General features: G+C 44.6%; 1 protein-coding gene and 1 long non-coding RNA gene across 10 annotated transcripts in view; one reads left to right on the top strand and one right to left on the bottom strand.

Moving 5' to 3' along the window:
* The window catches only part of LOC140718495 (uncharacterized), a 33,662-nt gene extending 22,146 nt beyond the window's left edge, over positions 1 to 11,516 (bottom strand). The window contains exon 1 of the long non-coding RNA XR_012096701.1: positions 11,459 to 11,516. This is a non-coding gene — a long non-coding RNA (uncharacterized lncRNA). The remainder of the gene's footprint in view (positions 1 to 11,458) is intronic.
* Positions 1 to 26,665, top strand: part of rap1gapa (RAP1 GTPase activating protein a) — a 529,693-nt gene that overhangs the window by 140,234 nt on the left and 362,794 nt on the right. For 7 of the 9 annotated variants that reach the window (XM_073032373.1, XM_073032371.1, XM_073032357.1 and 4 more), the window contains exon 2: positions 22,017 to 22,052. Coding sequence is in view for 5 of the 9 variants with exons in the window: in XM_073032357.1 (XP_072888458.1) it covers positions 22,017 to 22,052 (36 nt within the window). In the remaining 4 variants the exon portion in view is untranslated. Of the gene's footprint in view, positions 1 to 21,750; positions 21,774 to 22,016; positions 22,053 to 26,665 lie in introns of those variants that run through there. The other 2 variants (XM_073032358.1, XM_073032380.1) reach the window with 2 other exon arrangements.

The raw sequence follows: 26,665 nt of genomic DNA, 5'->3' as shown, positions 1-26,665 counted from the left end.
ATTTTATTTAGAGAGACAATGTGGAACAAGCCCTTCTAGACCTTCGAGTCATACTGTTCAGTAACCCCCAATTTTTAACTCTAGCCTAATCACAGGATTACTTACAATGATCAGTAACGTACCAGTTAACATAATCAGTACATCTTTGGAATGTGGGAGGAAACCGGATCACTTGGAGGAAACCCACACATTCCATGGGAACAACGTACAAACTCGTTGCAGAGGACTCTGGAATTGAACTCTGAACTCCAGCACCCCAAGCTGTAATAGCGTGGTGCTAACTGCTACGTCACCATGCCGCCCGATGTTCAATGCCTTGTTCACACCTGGACATTACAGGTTTGGATTAGTGACAGGTAGCAATTTCAGATGGTCTAAATCTGATAGAACAGACATCCACTTATCCCTCTCCAACTCTTCGTCTGCTTCTCTACAACCCCACCCTGCAAGATGAGATGAGGAGGAATTTCTTCATTTAGAGAGTGGTGAATCTGTGGAGATCAGTCATGTCATTGGGTATATTTAAAATGGAGGTTGATAGGTTCTTGTTTAGTCAGGGTGTCAAAGGTCCCAGGGAGAAAGCAGGAGAATGGGGTTGAGAGGGACAATAAATCAGCCATGATGAAATGGTGGAACAGCCTCAATGGGCCAAGTGGCCTAATTCTGCTCCTATATTTCATAGTCTTATAGCAGGTACTTGGTTTGTTTTTAAATGTTATTGGATTCAGTGTTGTAGAAGGGTGAAGTTTTTGAGAGACGGAATTTTGTTCTTGCAAAGTGTTTCATGTGAAGGAGGAACTTTGTTTAACACAATCAAACAACTTACTACTTTACATAACAATAGAACCTGCTGGGAAAAGGTCTCCTCATCATGGAATGGATGTGAATTAGAGGGTGACTGTCAATCAAATTACTCAGAAGTAGTCTGCTTTAATTTTATTTTGCATAATGCATGGCTAGATGAGTTAAATCGAGGTGTACAAGATGATAAGAGACACAGATAGAGTAGACAGCCAGAGACTTTTACCAAGGCAGAAATGGCTAATATGAGGAGGCAAGATTTTAAGGTGACTGGAGGAAAGCACAGGGGAGATGTCAAAGGTAAGCCTTTTACACAGAGAGTGGTGGGTGTGTGGAATGTCCTGTCAGGGGAGGTGGTGGAGGCAGATACATTAGGGACATTTAAGAAACTCTTAGACAGGCAGATGGATGATAGAAAAATTGAGCTATGTAGAGGGGAAGAGTTCAAGTAAAAGGACAGCACAACATTGAAGGGCCTGTACTATGCTGTAGTGTTCCATAATGATCTCCTCCTCTTCCCTTCTTTATATTTTCAGACTGCTTTCTGGGGTAGCTACTGGTCTAAAATTCCAGCTAGTCCACTTAATAATTCCCAAAGGCTGTGCCGTCATAACTAATGAGAGCCTGGTTCTCGTGGCAAATTGGAGCCCGAAAGAGAGTGCCACCTGACGCGTTTCTATGCCATCTTGGTGCCTCCTCTCATTCACTGTAGAGAAACTCCATGTAAAATATGCAGCTGGCAGAGTACTTTGTACCTATAAAGAGAATTAATTCTGGTCTCTCGTGACTTCATGGTGCTGCTTATTAAAGGACAAATTGACCCATTGGTTTCAAATCATAAAATTTATGGCTGGTGGAATTAACCATGGAAATTGGCATAAATCGAGAGCAAAACACAATTCGTCACATTCACTTAGTTCAGTATTTGAAGAAAGGTTTCGGTTAGTTTAAGGTCACATGAACAGATGGATTCTGGCCTTGTTCAGAAAAGAGCAAAAAACTTTTTTTATTCAGTTTTATTTTATTTTTATTTATTTTAGAGATACAGTGCAGACCAGGCTCTTCTGGCCCACTGCTGATTTAAACCTAGCCTAATCACAGGACAATTTACAATGGCCAACTGGTAGGTCTTTGGACTGTGGGAGGAAACCAGTGTACATGGAGGAAACCCACAGGCTCACGGGAAGAGTGTACAATCTTCCGTACAGAGGATGATTGAACTCTGAAAATCCAAGTTGTAATAGCATCACGCTAGCTGCTGTGCTACCACGTTCACTCCCTTCGAGAGATTAAGATGTCGCCAACAATGCTGGCGTTTATGCCCCACTCCCAGTTTCCCTCCAGAACTTGGGACGGGCTCTGGCTGGAATTGTTACTGTCGTTCTGGTGAAGTTCCTCACTCAGCTAGCTGGGACTGGTGCTGGATCCACTATATCAATGATCTGGATGACAATGTGGTAAACTGGATTACCAAGTTTGCAGATGACACCGAGATTGGGGGTGTAATGGTCAGTGAGGAAGGCCATCAAAGCTTACAGCAGGAATAATATTGTGAACCAAAAGGCCTATACTGTGCTGTAATGTAAACCAGCCCACTGACACTGTACTGACCAGTGACCAAGCCTCTGTCCTCTCACTGGCACCACTGTACTGACCAGTAACCAAACCTCTGTCCTCTCACTGGCACCACTGTACTGACCAGTAACCAAACCTCTGTCCTCTCACTGGCACTGTACAGACCAGTGACCAAACCTCTGTCCTCTCACTGGCACCACTGTACTGACCAGTGACCAAACCTCTGTCCTCTCACTGGCACTGTACAGACCAGTGACCAAACCTCTGTCCTCTCACTGGCACTGTACAGACCAGTGACCAAACCTCTGTCCTCTCACTGGCACTGTACTGACCAGTAACCAAACCTCTGTCCTCTCACTGGTACTGTACAGACCAGTGACCAAACCTCTGTCCTCTCACTGGCACTGTACTGACCAGTAACCAAACCTCTGTCCTCTCACTGGCACTGTACTGACCAGTAACCAAACCTCTGTCCTCTCACTGGTACTGTACAGACCAGTGACCAAACCTCTGTCCTCTCACTGGCACTGTACTGACCAGTAACCAAACCTCTGTCCTCTCACTGGCACCACTGTACTGACCAGTAACCAAACCTCTGTCCTCTCACTGGCACTGTACAGACCAGTGACCAAACCTCTGTCCTCTCACTGGCACTGTACTGACCAGTGACCAAACCTCTGTCCTCCCACTGACACTGTACTGACCAGTGACTGAACCTCTGTCCTCCCACTGGCACTGCACAGAGCAGCAACCAAACCTTTGCTCTTCCACTGGAAGATTACTCTTACACAAAGGGGAGCAATTCCACTACGTACTTGAAATTATTGTGTTATTCCAATGTCAGTGTTTGCCTTGCGGGAACACAGCCAAAATGAACAGTGGGTCTGTATCCAGATGTCCAGCCCACACATACACCCGTACCTCCAGCATCCACTCTGTAAGCGTCAGACAATTGGAAGTGTAGGAGAATGAGCAGGGATTTGATGGAGTTTTTCAATATTATGAGGGGTGCAGATAGGGTAAATGCAAGCAGGCGTTTTCCACTGAGGTTGGGTGGGATGACAACCAGAGGTTATGGGTTAAGGGTGAAAGATGAAATGTTCATGGGGAACCTGAGGGGGAACTTCTTCACTCAGAGGTGGTGAGAGTGTGGAACAAGCTGCCAGTGGAGGTGGTGGATGTGGGTTCGATTGCAACTTTGATGAGAAGTTTGGAGAGGTATGGAGGGTTATGGTCCCTCCACTGGTGACCCGGTGGTATGGGTCACTGGGACTGTCTTTCTAAATAAATCCAACACTCTCCATATTTCCAAATACGTTGACATATAAATATTATTCCAGGCAACCTGCCGTAATTCTGCTTGGATTACTTTTACACATTTATTTCAGCTTGTATCTTTTTAAAAGTACAGGTGCACGTTTGAGCTTGGAAGTTAGGTTGACCTGTCAGAATGTGCCCTTGACACTGAGGAAGTTCCCTGATGCCATTGTTGCCTATGGGAAAATGTACACAATAGAAATGAAACACAGTTTGTACTGTGAGTTCGACATCACTGAACCACGGCGCTCTCTGTTGCTGAGCAACCGTGGGTTTGTAGTATTTTGGAAGGTTACTTAGGCAGGAGTTACAATATCTGCTCCACTCTCCTGAAAGCTCGGCTGAGACCGCCCGCGTTGACCGTAGGATCATTCCACGCTCGCTGCTGTGGCTGTTTTAGGTTGGGTACTGCCACAGACTATCCACCAGCAGCAGCAATAGATCAGGCCAGATCGTTTGGTTTCTGATACCTTAATGAATGGCTGATAGTGGGGACACATCGCAGCACGAAACGTGGTAAGAGAGTCATAACCACCGCGGACACTGCCGTGGAGTCTGGGCACTCTCACAGGCGGGCTGCTGAAACGAGTTGGCAATTACACATGTGAGAATGCACGCGTTCCATCCAATGAGGGTTTCTTCCTAACTGTATTTAGTTTTAGTCTTGTTTGAATCACAGCAAGGGCAATGCTCCCTGCTTACCTTAGTCCACGTTCCGGGGGGAGAAAAGATCAGTGATTTAGATAGACAGTGTTAAAGGAGCAGTATTAATTTACTTCTAGGTTAATGCTTTTGAGTTGTTTGACAATGTTAGTTTTTGGTTACTTTGAGAGTTATTAGTTACTGGCCCTGTTGGTCTTGCATTTGTTATTTGCTTTAGTTCTGTACAGTTCTTATTAGAGCCCTCACTGAATCCCTGTGAAGGAAGATGGACTACTCTGTCCACGTCTGTGTCTCCCTCTGCACTTGGACCATCACTGAATCCCTGTGAAGGAAGGTGGACTACTCTGACAATGTCTGTGTCTCCCTCTGCACTTGGACCATCACTGAATCCCTGTGAAGGAAGCTGGACTACTCTGTTCACGTCTGTGTCTCCCTCTGCACTTGGACCATCACTGAATCCCTGTGAAGGAAGCTGGACTACTCTGTTCACGTCTGTGTCTCCCTCTGCACTTGGACCATCACTGAATCCCTGTGAAGGAAGCTGGACTACTCTGTCCACGTCTGAGTCTCCCTCTGCACTTGGACCATCACTGAATCCCTGTGAAGGAAGCTGGACTACTCTGTTCACGTCTGTGTCTCCCTCTGCACTTGGACCATCACTGAATCCCTGTGAAGGAAGGTGGACTACTCTGACAATGTCTGTGTCTCCCTCTGCACTTGGACCATCACTGAACTCCTGTCAAAGACGGGTGGCACAGTAGTGTACACAAAATGCTGGTGGAACACAGCAGGCCAGGCAGCATCTATAGGGAGAAGCACTGTCGAAGTTTTGGGCTGAGACTCTTCGTCAGTCCTGACGAAGGGTCTCATCCCGAAATGTCGACAGTCAGTCCTGATGAAGGGTCTCATCCCGAAATGTCGACAGTCAGTCCTGACGAAGGGTCTCGTCCCGAAATGTCGACAGTCAGTCCTGACGAAGGGTCTCGTCCCGAAACGTCGACAGTCAGTTCTGACGAAGGGTCTCATCCCAAAACGTCGACAGTGAGTCCTGACGAAGGGTCTCAGCCCGAAACGTCGCCAGTGCTTCTCCCTATAGGTTCTGCCTGGCCTGCTGCATTCCACCATCATTTTGTGTGTGTTGCTTGAATTTCCAGCATCTGCAGATTTCCTCGTGACACAGTAGTGTAGTGGTTAGCACACCACTTCACAGAACCAGCAACCCGAGTTTATTTTCCACCACTGTCTGTAAGGAGTTGGTATGTTCTCACCTCGACCACGTGGGTTTCCTCTGGGTGCTCCGGTTTCCTTCCGCAGTGGGAATAAAAGGGTCTTTTCTGGGTGGCTGCCAGTGACTGGTGGTGTTCCTCAGGGGTCAGTGTTGGGACCACTACTTTTCACATTGTTTTTCAATGATTTGGATAATGGAATTGATGGCTTTGTGGCAAAGTTTGCAGATGATACGAAGGTAGGTGGAAGGGTAGGTAGTGCTGAGGAAGCAATGAGATTGCATCAGGACTTAGACAAATTGGAAGAATGGGCAAAAAATGTGGCCGATGGAATACAGTGTTGGGAAATGTATGATAATGTATTTTGGTAAAAGGAACAATAGTGCAGACTATCATCTAAATGGGGAGAAGGTTCAAACATCAGAAGTGCAGATGGACTTAGGAGTCCTTGTGTAAGATTCCCAGAAGGTTAATTTACAGATTGGGTCTGTGGTAAAGAAGACAAATGCAATATTGGCATTTATTTCAAGGGGAATAGAATATAAAAACAGAGATAATGCTGAGCCTTTATAAGACACTAATCAGGCTGCACTTGGAGTATTGTCAACAGTTTTGGGCCCCATATCTCAGAATGGATGTGTTGTCATTGGAGAGAGTCCAGAGGAGGTTCATGAGGATGATTCTGGGAATGAATATGAGGAGCATTTGGCAGCTTGGGTCTGTACTCACTGAAATTTAGGAGAATTTGGAGGGATCACATTGAAATCTACTGAATGTTCAAAGGACTAGATAGGTGGATGTGGAGAGGATGTTTACGCTGTTGGGCATATCCAGACCTAGAGGGCACAGTCTCAAAATTGAGGGGTGACTCTTTAGAACAGAGTTGAGGAGGATTTGTTTTAGCCAGAGAGTAGTGAGTCTGTGGAATGCTCGGCCACAGACTGCAGTGGAGTCCAAGTCTGTGCATGTATTTAAGACGGAAGCTGATTGTTTCCTAATCGAGCAGGGCATTAAAGGGTATGGTGAGAATACGTGTATGGGTTTGAGTGGGATCCAGGATCAGCCATGGTGGAATGGCAGAACAGATTCGATGGGCTGAAAGGCCAAATTTTGCTCCTATGTCTTATGGTCTTATTCCAAAGATTAATAGGTTAACTGGTCATTATAAATTGCCCCATGAGTCGGCTAGGGTTAAATCAGGGGTTGCTGGGCAGCACTACTCGAAGGGTCAGGAGGGCCTGTTCTGCACTCTGAGGAGAGTGCTCACGATCCATGAAACACTCTGCCCAGGTTGATGGCAGAGGCAGATAGATTTGGGACATTTAAGAGACTCTTGGACAATGGACAATAGAAAAATGGAGGACTATATAGGAGGGAGGGCTTAAACTTTACAGCATGCTGATCGACACTGTCCATGGCTACACAACCTTCAGTGATGATACAAACTGTTCTGATGAGCTCTGCCGGTCACTTGCGGGCTGCCCCCAGCACATCCTTAGACTGTGTTGGTTGTTAACGCAAATAATGCACTTCACTGTGCGTTTTGATGTACATATGATAAATAAATCTGCCAGGGGTGGCGTAGAGGCAGGCACGTTAAGCATATTTAAGAGAACTTTAGATAGGCACATGAATGATTAAAAAAAATGGAGGGCCATGTGGGAGGGAGGGTTAGATTGATCTTCAAGTAAGTTAAAATGTTGGCACAAGAGTGTGAGCAAAGGGTCTGTATGGTGCTGTACTTTCTATGCTGTCTTACGGGGGCACCCAACCTGGATCCACGGACCCCCCCCCGGTTAATGGTCGGGATCCACTGCCTCAAATATTGTGAACCCCTGCTCTACAACAGCTTTTAAAAGTATGTGGATTGGAAAGGTTTGGGAAGTTACGAGCCAAATGCTGATAAAGGTAACCACCATCGGGAAGGAAGGAGGTACAGAAGCCTGAAGACACACCTTCAACGTTTCAGGAACAGCTTCTTCCCCTCCACCATCAGCTTCCATGTATACCACCTCACTATTTTGCTCTCTTTATTTCTTATTGTAACTTATAGATGACCATGGAGCGGCTGATAATACAGAATCTGAGGCCACAAACCAGGCACGCCCGGGATCCTCTTCAGTTTGCGTATAAGGAGAAGGTGGGAGTGGAGGATGCTATCACATATTTGCTGCACAAATCACTCTCTCACCTAGATGGGGTCAGTTGTGCTGTGAGGATTACATTCCTTGACTTCTCTAGTGCCTTTAACACCATCCAGCCCAAGATCTTAAGGCACAAACTAACGGAGATGGGAGTAGACTCTCACATGGTGGATTGGATAGTGGACTACTTGACAGATAGACCTCAGTATGTGCGGTTGGGAGACTGTAGGTCTGACACGGTGGTCAGCAGCACAGGAGCGCCACAGGGAACCGTACTCTCTCCGGTCCTGTTCACCCTGTACACATCAGACTTCCAATATAACTCAGAGTCCTGCCATGTGCAGAAGTTCGCTGATGACACGGCCATAGTGGGGTGTGTCAGGAATGGACAGGAGGAGGAGTATAGGAAACTGATACAGGACTTTGTGATATGGTGCAACTCAAACTACCTGCGTCTCAATATCACCAAGACCAAGGAGATGGTGGTGGACTTTAGGAGATCTAGGCCTCATATGGAGCCAGTGATCATTAATGGAGAATGTGTGGAGCAGGTTAAGACCTACAAGTATCTGGGAGTACAGTTAGACGAGAAGCTAGACTGGACTGCCAACACAGATGCCTTGTGCAGGAAGGCACAGAGTCGACTGTACTTCCTTAGAAGGTTGGCGTCATTCAATGTCTGTAGTGAGATGCTGAAGATAGATAGATACTTTATTCATCCCCATGGGGAAATTCAACTTTTTTCCAATGTCCCATACACTTGTTGTAGCAAAACTAATTACATACAATACTTAACTCAGTAAAAAATATGATATGCATCTAAATCACTATCTCAAAAAGCATTAATAATAGCTTTTAAAAAGTTCTTAAGTCCTGGCGGTAGAATTGTAAAGCCTAATGGCATTGGGGAGTGTTGACCTCTTCATCCTGTCTGAGGAGCATTGCATCGATAGTAACCTGTCGCTGAAACTGCTTCTCTGTCTCTGGATGGTGCTATGTAGAGGATGTTCAGAGTTATCCATAATTGACCGTAGCCTACTCAGCGCCCTTCGCTCAGCTACCGATGTTAAACTCTCCAGTACTTTGCCCACGACAGAGCCCGCCTTCCTTACCAGCTTATTAAGACGTGAGGCGTCCCTCTTCTTAATGCTTCCTCCCCAACACGCCACCACAAAGAAGAGGGCGCTCTCCACAACTGACCTATAGAACATCTTCAGCATCTCACTACAGACATTGAATGACGCCAACCTTCTAAGGAAGTACAGTCGACTCTGTGCCTTCCTGCACAAGGCATCTGTGTTGGCAGTCCAGTCTAGCTTCTCGTCTAACTGTACTCCCAGATACTTGTAGGTCTTAACCTGCTCCACACATTCTCCATTAATGATCACTGTTCTATAGGTCAGTTGTGGAGAGCGCCCTCTTCTTTGTGGTGGCGTGTTGGGGAGGAAGCATTAAGAAGAGGGACGCCTCACGTCTTAATAAGCTGGTAAGGAAGGCGGGCTCTGTCGTGGGCAAAGTACTGGAGAGTATAACATCGGTAGCTGAGTGAAGGGCGCTGAGTAGGCTACGGTCAATTATGGAAAACTCTGAACATCCTCTACATAGCACCATCCAGAGACAGAGAAGCAGTTTCAGCGACAGGTTACTATCGATGCAATGCTCCTCAGACAGGATGAAGAGGTCAATACTCCCCAATGCCATTAGGCTTTACAATTCAACCGCCAGGACTTAAGAACTTTTTAAAAGCTATTATTAATGCTTTTTGAGATAGTGATTTAGATGCATATCATATTTTTTTACTGAGTTAAGTATTGTATGTAATTAGTTTTGCTACAACAAGTGTATGGGACATTGGAAAAAAAGTTGAATTTCTCCATGGGGATGAATAAAGTATCTATCTATCTATCTATCTAGTAATTGTTTACATATTGCAAAGTAACAGATTTCACAACAGATACCTACATATTGCAAAGTAACAGATTTCACAACAGATACCGGTGATCTTAAATCTGATTCTGATTCTAGATGAGGTTCCTTAGCTGACAGGGTTCAGAGGGGTCAAGGGGCCTGTCACGCGCTGTATAACTCTAAAGCTCTATGACTGTGTGGTGATTTGAAGCTTTTGATTGTAAGTAGTGTGAATTTGTGAAATACCGTACTATTGTAGTGACGTGATACTGTAATCAGTGAATGCCAAGTACAAGAGGCCATCAGTTTAAGGTGAGAGAGGAACAGTGAAAGGAGATGAGATTTTCATGCGGGGTGGTGGGTGCCTGGAGCGAGCGGCCAAGAGAAGTGGTAGAAGCAGATAAAATAAGAGGCATTTAAACACATGGAATGGAGGGCCATGTGCAGAGAGGGTTAATCTGGATAGGCATCACGGGTCTACACAGCCACGCTGACTCTGTTCCTGTGCTGTGCTGGGCCGTGTTCTGTGTTCGGTTCTTTGTGTTCTGTTTTCCATGTTTTATACTTGACTGCAACCTCACTGACAGAAAAAGAGGTTTTTAAGTCAGAAGATCCCCTGTCACCTGCACTGGACTCTATTGGAATTAATTCCAACTATGTCCTGTGCTCTACGCCCTGTGTTAGACGTGTGAAACTCTAATGGGTTAAATCTGTTGGAATCGCAGGAGTTCTGTTAAATTTGTTATCTTTGTACAGTGACCTTCCACCAGGACAGGAGCTCTCACACTGACAACGACAGCCTGCGATATTGGCGCCAGAATGTGTGGCAGCTCCCGCAGGCTGTCCGCAGCACACCCCTGGGCCGTGCTGGTTGTTAACCTAGATGACACATTTCAAGAGTCAACATTCAAGATTGTTTAATGTCATTTCCAGTACACAAGTGTAAAGGAGAAAAAAGTGATTGTTACTCCAGATCTGATTCAACAAAAAAAACTACGATAAAGAAACAGAATAAATATAAATCCATAAGATAGCTGATATACATTGATTGTATTTCCATAAAGTGACACTAGGCACAGGAGTGTCTGTACATAATAAGACTCTGACAGGAAATGATACAGTAGTGGTGGTTGGGGGTGTGGAGGGGTGGGTTAGTGGGTGGAGGTGTTGATCATCCTTACTGCTCGGGGAAAGTAACTGTTTTTGAGTCTGGTGGTCCTGGTGTGGATGCTACGTAGCCTCCTCCCTGATGGGAGTGGGACAAACAGTCCATGAACAGGGTGGGTGGGTTACTGGCCCTTTTCCAGCGCCTTTCTGTGCATACGTCCTTGCTGGTGGTGATGCGTTGGGCTGCTTTGACTGCCCGTTGTAGATCTGTATGTTTTGGTGAATCTGAATTCCTGAGGAGCTCTGCGTCTCATCCAGTGGACACCCAGGGCAGTGCGCAGTGACGTGTGTGCTTGTAGCCAACAGCAACATCAATCGCGAGGTTGCAGGCTGTGGTTGGTGGCCCACTCTGAGGTCCCTTCTGCCTTGATCAAGCCAGCTGTTTGTATGGGGTGTGCCTGCTGCATTTCAATCCATTTTCAGATAAAAGGGATTGGTGTATGATGCAAGAAAAATGTTACCTTGCGTGACGGAAATCATTCTATACTTTTACTCAGAGGTACAGCGCAGAAAAGGCCTGTCTGACCCAGCAAGCCACTGATTTAAAAACAGGCTAATCACAGGACAATTTACAATGACCAATTAATCTACTAACCCAGACCTCTTCGGACCGTGGGAAGAAGCCGGAGCACACAAAGGAAACGCGGGAGAACGTACCTCCTTACAGACGGCATGGGAATTGACCTCCAACGCACCGAGCTGGAATAGTGTCACGCCAACCACTACATCACCTTGACAACCCAGAGGTGTGGCTGCCAGCCACTCCTTATCAGATCTGCACTCCCAGATTAGCTGGGAACTGGCAGCTTGTGACCCTGCCCAGCCACAAAGGACAAAGCAGGCTGACTCAGCTGTGAGCAGCAGTAATGGCAGCCACAGGAGCGGAGCGATCAGCATGACACTATTACAGCTCGGAGTTCCGAGTTCAGTTCCAGTGTCCTCTATAGGCAAGTTTGTATGCCTCTTCCTGCGAGCACGTTGATTTCCTCCCAGTCCTATAACTCTAAAATGCTGGAGGGACTCAGCAAGTCAGGCTGCATCCGTGGAAGGGGAATAAACAGTTAAAACTCTGGGTCGAGACCTGATGAAGGGTCTCAGCCCGGAATGTTAACTGTTTATTTCCCTCCGTAGGTGCTGCCTGACCTGCTGAGTTCCCCAGCACCTTCTGAGTGTTCTCTGCTTTCCCAGCATCTGCAGAACCTCTTGTGTTTAGCAATAGCAGACACACTGTGGTGGTCAAAGTTTAAAGTAATTTTATTATCAAAGAACACAGATGTCACTGTAAACAGCCCTGAGATTCATTTTCTTGCAGGCATTCTCCGTAGAACAGAGAAATAAAATAGAATCAATGACAAACCATACACAAAGGCTGACAACAACCAGTGAGCAAAAAAAAGACAAAGTGAGCAAATAAAAATAAATAAATAAATAATCCCGAGGACATACGTCCTACAGTCCCTGAAAGTGAGTCTGTAGGTTGTGGAATCAGTTTAGTGTTGAAGTGAGTGAAGCCTGATGGTTGAAGAGTAATGACCGTTCCTGAACCTGGTGGTGTGGGAATTGAGGCTCCTGCCGATGGTAGACTGGGAAGAAAGACTGGCCTGGATGGTGGGGGTCCTCACCTGTTTTGACACTGGGGCAGACAACTTTCCCAGCAACAGATCTGACAGGAAAGTGGTGAGTCTGTGGAATTCACTGCCACAAACGGCTGTGGAAGCCAAGTCATCGGGTATACTTAAGACAGAGGCTGATAGATTCTTGATTAGTCAGGGCATGAAGGGATACGGGGAGAAGGCAGGAGACTGGAGCTGAGAGGGAAATGGATCAGCCATGATGAAATGATGGAGCAGACTTGATAGGCCGTGCTGCCAATCTTACTCCCTTTTACCAAAGTTTAGTGTCACCTGCACAAATCCATGTGTGCACAGGTGTAATGAAAAACTTACCTGCAGCAGCATCACAGGCTCAGAGCATCAGGACCACAACGTTCACAGGAAAAGCATAGGTTTCAGGGTTCAATATCCATTCAGAAATTGAATGTCTGAGTGGAAAAAGCTGCTCCTGAATCGTTGTGAAGACAATTAGAACAAAAAATAGACATGAGTAGACTCTTCTCGGGCTTCCAGCTGGGTACTGGTATCAATTCTAACCAACACTTCGATGACAAACTCTGCCATCTTCATCAGGGATGAGGCTTGTGCTTGTCTGGTCAGGTGGTATTTATATCCCTGTCGTCCATCCCTATTGATTGGTCAGTCCTCACCCAATCAGGTTTCCACTCTCCCACCTTGTTTACAATCAAATTCCAGTTCTTACTTAGAACGAGACCTTTGTCTTTGTTAAAGATCTTTTCTTCTAGTTTTATTTCAGTGGCTTCCTCCGCAGGCAGTCCCAAAAAGCCACTGGCATGGCACAGTAGTTTTGTGCCATCAAAGTCAATCCAATGGCCGTTGTGAATGCAATGTTTTACTGTTGACTTCTCTGGCTAACACAAATGGATACACCTCCTGTGCTCCTTCATACAGGATTCCACTGGCCGATATACGCTGCTCCACATTCACAAGGAATCCTGTAAACCCCAGCCGTCCTGACTCCCAGGTTATCTTTGACCCTCATAAACTGTGACTTGAGCTTCCTTACGGCTTTATGGAAGGTATTAAACCAGTATTTCTTCAGGATTCTGGTGACCCTTCCAGAAACCGTGGAAATATAGGAAAGACAGGCGGTAGTGACAGGTCGTTGTTAGGTTCTTTTGTCAACCCGTTTCATGGCCCAAAGGATTTCCTTGTAGCCATTCTGTAGGAACATCGTGGACAATCATTTTATTTCCTCGTGGAGACTCTCTGGTCCAAAATAGTTTTTGCCCGGTTAATCAAAGTAGAAAGAACCATCCTATGTTGGGAGGTATGATGGTGGCTGTTATTGTTAAGGTACAAGTCTGTGTGAGTGGGTTTCCAATAGTCGCCATATCCGAGGCTACTGTCTGGTTTCCATCATATTGGAATGTCCAAGAACGGGAGGAAACCATTCTTCTCCATCTCCATCGTAAATTGAATGTTTGGATGTTTACTGTTCAGGTGATTGTGGAACTGTTGGAGTGCCTGAAGTCCATGAGGCCAAACTACAAAGGAGTCATCAATTTATCTGAAGAAGCATTGGGAGTGTAAGGACAATGAACTCAGAGCCCTCACCTCAGAGACCTCCATATAGAAATCAGCAATAGCCAGTGACAAAGGCCATCCCATGGCCTGTCTGTCCGTTTGTTCATAGGAGATCCCCTTATAGAGGAACTATGAGTTTTGGGGTAGATGAACAGGTGGAGTTTTGGGGTAAACGGTGGAGTTTGGGAGTATGTGGAGTTTAGAGGTAGAGGTTGGGGGTAGGTGGAGGGGTGGAGTTTGGGTGTAGATGGAGAGGTGGAGTTTGGGGGTTAGGTGGAGGGGTGGGGTTTGGGAGTAGGAGGAGGGGTAGGTTTGGGGGTAGATGGAGGGGTGGAGTTTGGGGGTAGATGGAGAGGTGGGGCTTGGGGTGGGTGGAGGGGTGGGATTTGGGGTAGGAGGAGGGTGGCTTTGGGGTAGATGGAGGTGGGGTTTGGGGGGTGGAGGGGTGGGATTAGTGGGTAGATGGGGTTTGGGGGTGGGTGGAGAGGTGGGGTTTGAGGGTAGATGGAGTTTGGGGGTAGATGGAGAGGAGGAGTTCGGGGCAGACAGTGGTTTGGGGGTACATGGTGGAGTTTGGGGTACATGGAGGAGTGGAGATTAGAGAAAAGTGGGCCAAGCACATGAAGTTGGGATTTGCTGTGGGCACACTGTGGTCAGCATGGGCTATTTGGGCTGAAGGGCCTGTATTCGTGCTGTGTGCCTCTCAAACTGTCGGTTCCAGACACTGGCCGGCTGCTGCATCTTCACTTCTAAATCTGACGACCGCAGAGTGGAGTGAGACACTGTTAACATCTCATCAGATGCGCAAAGCCATGTACCTAATATTTTGCCGATTGAAACATTGTACACCATTGCTAACAACTAATAATAATTATTAATATAATATAATTATTAATAGATATAAGCAAAATATAATAATTTTAACTCTATTTGCTAGTACGGTTCTGGCCACCCCGTTATAGGAAGGATGTCGAGGGTTTGGAGAGGGTGCAGCCGAGGTTCACCAGGGTGTGCCTGGATTAGAGGGCGTCTGCTATAACGAAAGGTTGGACAAACTTGGGTTGTTTGTTCTGAACAGCAGAGGCTGAGGGGAGGTTTAGAAGATTCTAGATAGAGTAGACAGACAGGATCTTTTTCACGGTGTTGAAATGTCTGATACCAGAGGGCATACATTGACGGTGAGAGGGGGTCATTGCAAAGAAGATGTGGTTACACAGATGTTTTTTACACAGGCAAGGCGGGTGCCCAGACCATGCTGTCTGGGGTGGCGGTAGAGGCAGGAACATTAGACTGTTAAGGGATGTTTAGACAGGCACATGAATATGAGGCAAATGGAGGGATATGGACATTGTGTAGGCAGAAGAGATTAGTTTAGCTGGCCATTTGATCACTAGTTTAATTGGTTCAGAATGACATTGTGGGCCGAAGGGCCTGTTCCTGGGCTGTACTGTTCTCAGCTCCACACTGCTCGTAAGCAAACCAGTAGCAATTGTTTTTTGTAGCACATGTTTTCATTGCAGGATCTGAAGAAGTTTAACGCTCCGGAGGAGGCATTGCATTTGTGAACACAATTTCAAAGACATCAGCTTAATTAGTGAAACAGAGGCAATTTTGCAGTGACGACTAAACATGAAACTGTGCTATCTGAGCTCGTTGCTCGGCCATCAGAATAGAAAGTGAAATGTGCATTTACACTCACCCACAACGATCAGTTTGTGGTTTTCAAATTGTGATTACTTCAATTAAATTTAATTGGATTTTAAATTCAGGTTGTTAACTTATAAAGAATTTCCAGAAGCCTTGTTCAAGATTCAAGATTGCTTAATGTCATTTCCAGTTCACAACTGTAAAGGAGAGTGAAATAATTGTTACCCCAGATCCGATTCAACAAAAACACACAATAAGATTAATAACACTATAATAAAAACATAATAAATGTAAATACATTAGCATATATACATAGTTTGATTGTATGTCCATAAAGTGATGCTCGGCACAGGAGTGTCTGGCACATAAGGTGACTGACAGGAAATGATAAAGTAGTGGTGGTTGGGGGTGTGGAGGGGTGGGTTAGTGGGTGGAGGTGTTGATCAGCCTTACTGCTTGGGGAAAGGAACTGTTCTTGAGTCTGATGGTCCTGGTGTGGATGCTACATTAATGTTAAAATTGTACAAGGCATTGGTAAGGCCAAATTTGGAATATTGTGTACAGTTCTGGTCACCGAATTATAGGAAAGATATCAATAAATTAGAGAGAGTGCAGAGACGATTTACTAGGATGTTACCTGGGTTTCAGCACTTAAGTTACAGAGAAAGGTTGAACAAGTTAGGTCTCTATTCATTGGAGCGTAGAAGGTTGAGGGGGGATTTGATCGAGGTATTTAAAATGTTGAGAGGGATAGATAGAGTTGACGTGAATAGGCTGTTTCCATTGAGAGTAGGGGAGATTCAAACGAGAGGACATGATTTGAGAGTTAGGGGGCAAAAGTTTAAGGGAAACACGAGGGGGTATTTCTTTACTCAGAGAGTGATAGCTGTGTGGAATGAGCTTCCTGTAGAAGTAGTAGAGGCCAGTTCAGTTGTGTCATTTAAGGTAAAATTGGATAGGTATATGGACAGGAAAGGAGTGGAGGGTTATGGGCTGAGTGCGGGTAGGTGGGACTAGGTGAGATTAAGAGTTCGGCACGGACTAGGAGGGCCGGAATGGCCTGTTTCCGTGCTGTGATTGTTATATGGTTACGTAGCCTCTGGGAGTGGGACAAACAGACCGTGAGCAGGGTGGGTGGGATGTTCCTGTTTTGTATTGGTGCAGGCTCTACTGAAGGGGTAACAGTATATTGACCAGTCCTGAGAGAGGGCCGGAGCCCAAAACACCAACTGTTCTCATTTCCATAGTTGCAGTCTGACTTGCTAAGCTCCTCCAGCATTTTCTGTGGGTTAGCACTGTAGAATCTTTTGAGTTTATTAACAGTAAGTGGAGTAATTTTTTCATTTAACGTTAATTGAATGCATCCCCTGGTTTCCCCTGTTGATCTGTGGTTGATTCCGAAGGTGGCCTCTCATGTAACACCTCAGTGACTCAGGTTTGGCCTTCATTTGTCAGCAGTTTGCACTTGATAAATGATCTTAGCACAGAATGTAGCTTCACCCACTGCTTTGGGCTGGTGATTTGTTTTGCAATGACCTGCATTAAATTCCAGTTGTGTCCAGCAGAGGTTTCGACTTACTAACTAGTCAACAAATTTCAGACAGGTTAGCTGCGGGTTGAAGGGAAAGAAGTGACAGAAATTCTAGTCAAGCAATCATTTATAATTAAGGATATAATTTTAATGGTGCCGTTGTATAAAGGGGAAGGTGAAAGCCATAGTTTACAAAGTATATTTGATTGCTAAGGCAACAACGTTGGGATAAGCAAAAGAAAGGAAGGTAGTTACCTATATAAAATTCAGGTGATGGTGAGAGCTCAACTGGGAGATATAGAAGGAGGGAAGAAGTTATATTCCACATTTATGTATTGGATATACTAGGTTGAATAATTCCTTGTTCAGAATTAATATACATGATTTGCATGATTACTATGCATGATATGGGTATTTGTAGGGAGGGGACTTGTCACGAAACAGTGCAGCATATATTGTCTGAATCCAGTTGCTGTGGGTGCAAAGAAAGCATCTTATTGCTGAATTGAGACGGACACAGTGGAACCTGGAAAGTTTGTTAGCACATCACAATGTATATATTGAACTCTATTGTACACGTATAAAGATGAACAACCCTTGCTGGTTTATTTGCTTCAATAGTACTTTGTTTGTCACGGTCTCCATCAGGGAGGAAACTACGCAGCATTCACGCCAGGACCATCGATCGAAAAGCAGTCACTTTCCCCAAGAGGTCAGTCTGATCAACCATTCCACCCATTAACCCACTACCTACACATCAGCTACTTGCCTCCATAGCCCCTCAGCACCCCTCAAGTGGGAATGAAGGGGGCTTTTTCTGGCTGGCTGCTGGTGATTAGTGGTGTTGCACAGGGGCTGTGTTGGGGCTGGTTCTTTCTACTTTATGTGTCAAAGATTTCGATGATGGCTTTGTGGCCAAGTTTGCTGATGATACCAGGGTAGGTGGAGGGGCAGATCACGCTGAGAAAGCAGGGAGCCTGCAGAAGGACTTAGACAGATTAGGAGAATGGGCAACGAAGTGGCTGATGCAATGCAGTGTAGGGAAGTGTTTGATCATGCACTTTGGTAGAAGGAATAAAGGCATACCTTGTCTTCTAAATGGGGAGCAAATTTAGAAATCAAAGGTGCGAAGGGACTTGGGATTCCCGGTGCAGGATTCCCTAAAGGTTAATTTGCAGTAAGGAAAGCAAGCCTAATATTAACATTCATATTTAGAGTATTAGAATATAAAAACAAAGGTGCAATGTTTTATAAAGCATTGGTCAGACTGAATCCGGAGTATTGGCAGCAGGTTTGGGCCTGTTATCTATGAAGGGTTGTGTTGGCATTGGAGAGGGTCCTGCAGAGCTGCACAATAACCCAGGGAATGGAACGGTTAACGTATGAGGAGTGTTTGATGGCTCTGGGCCTCTCCTTGCTGAAGTTCAGAAGCATGAGGTGCAGGGGGTGGGAGGGGTCTCTTTGAAACCTATCATATATTGAAAAGCCTAGACAGAGTGGATGTGGACAGGCCATTTCCTCCCCACCGTTGAGCACATCTGCAAGGAACACTGCCACAAGAAAGCAGCGTCCTTCATCAGGGACCCCCACCATCTAGGCCAGGCTCTCTTCTCACTGCTGCTGTTGGGAAGAAGGTACAGGAGCCTCAGGTCCCACACCACCAGGTTCAGGAACAGTTATCGCCCTTCAGTCATCAGGCTCCTGAACCAGAGGGGATAACTTCACTCAACTTCACTCACCCCAACACTGAACTGTTCCCACAACTTATTGACTCACTTTCAACGACTCGACAACTCATGTTCTTAGTATTATTAATTTACTTATTTTTATTTAATATTTGCACAATCTTTTGCATATTGGTTGTTCGTCTGTTTTAGTTATGTACAGTTTTTCAAAAATTCTACTGTATTGTTTCCTGTAAATGCCCACAAGAAAGTGAATATCAAGGTGCTAAATAGTGATCTATACATACTTTGATAATAAATTTACTTTGAAAAAGGATCTAGTGCTTTCCCAGCGTTGATGATCAATAAACTCTTCTCGGGCTTCAGGTCAGGTACAGGTATCAATTCTAACCAACATTTCGATGACAAACCCTGCCATCTTCATCGGGGGTGATGCCTGGGCATGTCTAGTCCAGTGGCATTTATACCCCTGTATTCCGTCCCTCCTGATTGGTTAGTCCTCATCCAATCAGGTCTCCTCTCTCCCACCTTGTTTACAATCAAATTCCTTTTCTTACTCAGGGTGAAAGCTTCGTCTTTGTTAAAATTCTTTCCCTTTATTTCGATGGCTTCCTTTACCAGGCAGTCCCAAAAGCCGTTGGCATGGCACAGTGGTTTTGTGGCATCTAAGTCAATCCTGTGGCCATTGTGAATGCTGCCAATTTCTCTGGATAATCCAGACGGGTACACCTCCTGTGCTCCTTCCTGCAAGATTCCACTGTGCTTCCCATCTGACCGAAACTCACTGCTCCGCATTCACAGGGAATCCTGTAAACGCCAGCCGACTGGAGCCCCAGGTCAACTTCAGTTTGAACTTTGAAACTCCCTCTCTGTGTGATAAACATAACGATAGTTTACAATAATCTCTCAGACTGTAATATTGGTAAATCTAGATGGTTAATATTGCAGCAGAAAGTGTTGTCAAAAAACCTCATATTTTAATGTGTATTTGGAAAAGTGGCAGTCACTGTGTCGACTGTTGGCAATGTTACAAAGTGGCTACTGTACAACTCTATGGAAGCATTTATCGCTGTAGCACCAGAACTAAATGGACGAGTGGCGTGGAACTGACAACGCAAAACAAGCCTAGCTTTGGGCAAGGACAAAGTCTCCGGCTGAATCAGAGGAGCAAGCTGAGATTTTATAGGCATTAGTCAGGTGGCATTGTGAATATTGTCAGCAATTTTGGGCCCCTTATTGAATAAACAATGTGCTGGCATTGGAGAGGGTCCAGAGGAGGCTCACAAGAATGATCCCAGAAATGAAAGGCTTGACATATGAGGAGCATTTGATAACTCTGGGCCTGCGCTCACCGGAGATTAGAAGAATGAAGGAGGATCATTGAACCTCCCGAATATTGAAAAGCCTGGATAGAGTGGATATGGAGAGGATGTTTCCTATAGTGGGGGAGTCTAGGACCAGAGGACACAGATAGAGTGGATATGGAGAGGTTGTTTCCTATAGTGGGGAGTCTAGGACCAGAGGACACAGATAGAGTGGATGTGGAGAGCATGTTTCCTATAGTGAGGGAGTCTAGGACCAGAGGGCACAGATAGAGTGGATGTGGAGAGGATGTTTCCTATAGTGGGGGAGTCTAGGACCAGAGGACACAGATAGAGTGGATGTGGAGAGGATGTTTCCTATAGTGAGGGAGTCTAGGACCAGAGGACACAGATAGAGAGGATGTGGAGAGGATGTTTCCTATAGTGGGGGAGTCTAGGACCAGAGGACACAGATAGAGTGGATGTGGAGAGATTGTTTCCTATAGTGGGGGAGTCTAGGACCAGAGGGCACAGATAGAGTGGATATGGAGAGGATGTTTCCTATAGTGGGGGAGTCTAGGACCAGAGGACACAGATAGAGTGGATGTGGAGAGGATGTTTCCTATAGTGAGGGAGTCTAGGACCAGAGGACACAGATAGAGTGGATGTGGAGAGGATGTTTCCTATAGTGAGGGAGTCTAGGACCAGAGGGCACAGATAGAGTGGATGTGGAGAGGATGTTTCCTATAGTGGGGGAGTCTAGGACCAGAAGGCACAGCTTCAGAATAGATGCATATCCCTTTAGAACAGAGTTAAGGAGGAATTTCTTTAGCCAGAGGGTGGTGAATCTGTGGAATTCATTGCCACTGACTGCTGTGGTGGACAAGTGATTGGGTATCTTTAAAGCAGAGGTTAATAGGTTCTTAAGTAGTCAGGGCATCGAAAAATTACAGGAAAAAGATAAGAGAATACAGTTGAGAGGAATAATAAATCAGCCATGATGGAATGCCAGAGAAGGCTCGATGGGCTGAATGGCCTAATTCTGTTCCTATGTCTTATGATCTTAAACTCTCTAAACTTTTCTTCTCTTAGTTTAAGGCAGTACGATGGCAGAGTGTATCATAGTAATGGATAATGTTGAATCCCAGATTAAAAGCAAGCGATTCTTCGGTATATTGTAATTTCGGAAATCCAGCTGCAGAAACGAGCTGTTTCACTTTCAACACAAGAGACTCTGCAGATGCTGGAAATCCAGAGCAACACAAACAAAATGTAGGAGGAACTCAGCAGGTCAGGCAGCATCCATGGAAGGGAGTAAACAGACGATGTTTTAGGTCAAGATCTTGCTTTGGGACGGGGTGTAACTTGATTAAATATTAAAGATTTAAGATGAACTTTATTTGTCACATATATGTACAGTGAAATGTTTTGTTTGTGTTAACGACCAACACTCTCTGGGTATGTGCTGGGGGGAGTCCACAGGTGTCATCATGCTTTTGAATGTGGGTGGAAACTAAATCTCCTGGCTCCAGTTTCCTCCCGCACGTCACAGGGAGAATGTACAAACTGCTTGCAGACAGCGGCAGAAATTACCTCCAACTGGTGATGGCTGGAACCGTGAAGTGTTAGGCTAACTGATATGCGAAGGTACTGCCAGTGATTTATTAAATCTAACACTGCTCCTCCTGTTCAAGGCCACATAGGTAGAGCCAAGATTATTAAAACATCTGAGTTACAAAATCAGATTTGTACATTAACAATTTATGTTCCCCAGCAGCATTGTTTCATTTGTTGTATATATGTGCAATCAGATGACAATAAACTTGAAATTGAAATGAAGACTTGAAAATGATAATTAATGCCATAATTCTCTGCTTTTTTCTGTTATAGGATAGACAAGTCTTTCAACCGTTTGAGAACTACACAGTAAGTCAATGTTTTTTATTTAATTTGTTGCTGCTTTTTCATACGAATAAAAAGCATTTCATGTGGTGGAGGCTTAGAGGAGGTCGGCAGAATGAGGAATGTATTTTGAGGATTAACAGATTAATATTGTTAACAAGGTCTGACTGTGTGTAATCTGCTCGTGTTCAATATTCGCAGAAGGATGAATCCTTCATGAAACAACATAAGAACACTGAAAATGATATATTATTTTGCATATATGTTCACATAATATATACGCACACACAAATAAATATATATCTTATGTTAAGCTATCTAATGTATTTATATTTATTGTGTTTTTATTATTATTGTGATCTTTATTGTTTTTTTGTGCTGCATCGGATCCGGAGTATCAATTATTTCATTCTCCTTTACACTTGCGTACTGGAAATGACATTAAGCAATCTTGAATCTTATAAATATTAAATACTTATTCCAGCGTACTGTTGCTATCTTGTTAGTGGAGATGAGTATTTTGCTTGTATGCTGAAAGGATTTGCGGTTCTATGAGATTACACTATTAAGGAATGCATCAATTAATTAACTAAGTTGATAACTACGAGACTCAACTCTACGATGAGCAGGGGAGGCTGGACCCTCAGCTGTAATGACGGAAGGTCTGCAGTGTAGGGTTCCTGCACTCCTGGAGAGGGAGGGGCTGGGCTGGATGAAGAAGAAGACCCACAATCATTGTAGTAGTATACCCCAGGGGGCACATCAGAGGCAACAGTCCTGAAAGCATTGACTGTGAATGTAAGAATGAAAAGTCATTACATATTTGTTCTTGTTAATCATTTTTTATTATGAATAAAGTTTATTTTGGCACATCACCGTTCTGTCCAAGCCTGCAGGAACTGCAGAGAGCTCGGACATTAGTCTATCTCCCTCCCCTCCAAGGACTCTGTCTACACTTCCTATTGCCACCATAATCAAGGGCTCCCCCCCCCCCCCCCAATCTGGTCATTCTCCCCTCGCCACCCTCCCACGAGGCAGAAGATAAAAAAGCCTCAGAGTTGATACTGTATTCTACCAGGCTCAAGCACAGCGTCTGTCTCACTGAAAACTCTTCAGCAGAAAGGGTCAGCAATTTTAAATTCCTTGCTGTTATCATTTCCGAGGTGGGCCCAGTACATAAGCATAATTATGAAAAAAAGCACAGCAGCACTTTTACTTCCTTAGAATATTGTAATGATTCAGCATGGCATTTAAAACTTTGACAAACTTCCATGGATGTGTGTTGGAGAGTGTATTGACTGGCTGCATACAGCCTGGTACGGAAACACCAATGTCCTTGAACAGAAAGTAGTGTATACGGCCCAGTCCATCATGGGATAGACTCCTTCCTCCATTGAGTTCATCCACACAGAGCATTGTCACAGGGAACGGCTTCCATCATCAGGGACCCTCACCACGTAGGCCATGCTCTCTTCTTGCTGCTGCCATCGGGAAGACACCAGCAGGGTCAAGAACAGTTATTACCCCTCAACCATCAGGCCCTTGAAACAGCGAGGACAACCTCACTCAATTTCACTCACCCCTTTACTGAAATGTTCCCACAACCTATGGAGTCTCTTTCAAGGTCTCTTCATCTCATGTTCCCGATATTTATTGCTTATTTATTAATATTATTATAATATTTGTATTTTTTCTCAGCTCAAGCTGGTAAAACCTGAGGTACAGGCATAGCCAAGCACACTCATTTGTCAATTGCTGGGAACATTCAGACTTTTCTAGTGGTGTTTAATATTGTGGCTTTCTGAAGATTTACATAGATATTGCTGTGTAGACCAAATTGTTTAATGCTATTGTGTCATGACTTTGGGATGATATCAGTTGTTGATATTACTATCGGGACGATCTGTACCCTGTTCATGATCCATAGTCTTTCAATTTCCTCTTTTAATTCAGCATATTTCTGGTGTTTTTCCACGTTGATTTTTGTGAGTTATGTGTGTTTGGAACAGCTGTATCGATTAGATAAGTTGTTCTTGTTTGTCCATCCTGTTATATTGTATCTGGACGGATATTATAGATCGTCTTATCTGTAATAATGGATTAGTCGTAATAAAATTTGTGGGACACTGATTCTAAAACTGGATCGACTTGTACTTATAGTAAGGTATGGTGTCTTTTATGAGTTTGTATGTTAAAGCGGATTTTGGTGAACGATGTTTGCTATTTCACTGTGTCTGTGTAAGTAATCAGATTGAGTAAAACTGTTGTAGGATCCTGATACTGTATGTGCCTCCACTCTCAGCCAGACATTCAAACCTTCCTTGTCAACATCTTGCCTGCTCAGATCGTGGGGATATCTTCCATGGAGGGTCATGTTCTTCCATTGATTAACTTTTTCTTCAGTAGTGATAATTTCTTCATCTTTCTGGGTTGTGCTTTCATTTAAGTTTCGTGGTGTGTACTTCTTATCAGAATTGCATATGTTCACATGGAGTGTTGAATCCTGTTTTCGTTGATGGAAGTATATCCTTAGAAGTTTTATTTAACGCGTAATTTTTAAATGTCTGTTCTTCCCCTTGCCTCTTCTGTCCCAGGGAGTGTTAATGTAAGTGTGCTTGAATGTACGTCATGTCTTCTAAAATTTGTCATTTCAGTTCATATTTTTCTTTGTAAATTTTCCAGATCGGTTTCGGACCAAGATATTTTGCCAAAAAAATGTGTTAATATGGGTATAGCGAAAGTTTTACTGCCTTTGTTATACTTTTTACTATTGAGCTCTGTTTGACAGATTTTCTTAAGCCTTGCAGTAAATTCTGTCAAAACTTTTCCCTTTATCACACGATGATCCATTTTCTTTGCTTGTTGATATCCCAGATACCTATATGTTTCATTTTTATCTGTCGGCTGTGTTGTATCCTGATGCTGTTTTGTATTCAGTTAGCTCTACTGCACCTTCCTTTATGTCCTGCACTTTATTTACTCCAAAGTTCATTATTATTAGTAGTAGTAGTGGTAGTAGTAGAATTGTAGATGCACAGTGTGTTGTCTTTTGCACATTGGTTGTTCATCCATCCAGTTGGATGCGGTCTTCCACTGATTCTATTCTGTTTCTTGGATTTACTGAGTATGCCCGCAAGAAAACGAATCTCAGGGTTGCACTGTATGTGTGATATGTATGTATGTATTCGAATGTTCCGCATAGAGAACTTGGTGTTGTTGCCAATGAACCCCACTAGAGGGCAGCAAAGCCTCATTTTCTCGGCAGCTTCTCTGTAGTTGCTGCCGTGTTCTGAGAATATCCAAAATAATGCAACAGTTGTCACCTGTACCGCTCCCAGCTCTGCTTGCTCCCGACACTTCACTCTACCATCTACCGATGGCCACAAGGATTACCGTTCTGAGAAATGGGAGCACAAGTTATTCTGGCGGTATTCGACAATTCCAGGGCCTGGGGGGAAGATAAAATTAAAGCCAGGTTTATTATAAACAACACAAGAGATTCTGTAGATGGGGGAAATCCAGAACAACACACACAAAATGCTGGAGGAACTCAGCACATCAGGGAGCATCTGAGGAGAGGAATAAACTGCGATTTTTTTCAGGCTGGAAACGAAGGTGGAAAATTCCCGAACAAGAATGTGCTGGGAGCTGGGGAGAAGGTGATAGGTGAAGCTGGGTGGGTGGGAGAGGGGAGGATGAAGTAAGAAGCAGGGAGGTGATTGGTAGGAAGGGTAAAGGGCTGGGGAAGAAGGAAGCTGATAGGACAGGAGAGTATACCGTGCGAGAAAGAGAAGGCGGAGGGGCACCAGAGGGAGGCAAGGAGAAGAGAAAGGGTGAAAGGGGTAACTAGAATGGTAAATAGAGAAGCAGAGGAGGGGGGGGAATTAACAGAAGTTGAAGAAATCGATGTTCATGCCATCAGGTTGGAGGGTACCCAGATGGAATATGAGGTGTTGCTCCTCCAGCCTGAGAAGGACCTCATTGTGGCAGTAGAGAGGCCATGTCAGAATGGAAATGGGAAGTGGAATTGAAATGGATGGCCACCAAGAAATCCCACCTCTTGTGGCAGACAGAGCAAAGGCATTCGAAAAAGCAGTTTTCAATCTAGATCAGGTCTAATCGATGCAGAGGATGTCACACTGGGAGCACTGGCTTCAGCAGATGTCTTATTATCAGTTATAACATGAAATTTCATTTCAAAATTACAGTTAGCCTGACCTCAGTGGTTGGGAAGGTGCTGGCGTCTGTGATTAAGAATGAGGTCTCAGGAGTCAGCATGGTTCTCTGTAGGGAAAACCTTGCCTGACAAATCCACTGGAATTTTTTGGGAAACAACAGGCAGGATAGACAAAGGAGAATCAGTGGATGTTGGCTTATTTGGATTTTCGAAAGGTGCCGTACATGAGGCTGCTTAACAAGTTAAAAGCCCATGGTATTACAAGCAAGATACTAACGTGAATTGAAGATTGGCTGGCTCGCAGGAGGCGAAGAATAGGAATAAAAGGGGCCCTTTCTGATTGGCTGCCAGTGACTGGTGGCGTTCCGCAGGGGTCACTTGTTTTCACATTGTTTGTCAATGATTTGAATAACAATTCATAGCTTTGTGGCCAAGTTCGTGGATGATATGAAGATAGGTG

This window comes from Hemitrygon akajei, chromosome 29, assembly GCF_048418815.1.
Source record: "Hemitrygon akajei chromosome 29, sHemAka1.3, whole genome shotgun sequence".
Classification (NCBI taxonomy): Eukaryota; Metazoa; Chordata; class Chondrichthyes; order Myliobatiformes; family Dasyatidae; genus Hemitrygon; species Hemitrygon akajei.
The sequence above is the reverse complement of the archived record's forward strand: the minus strand, read 5'-3'. Positions and strand labels throughout refer to the sequence as shown.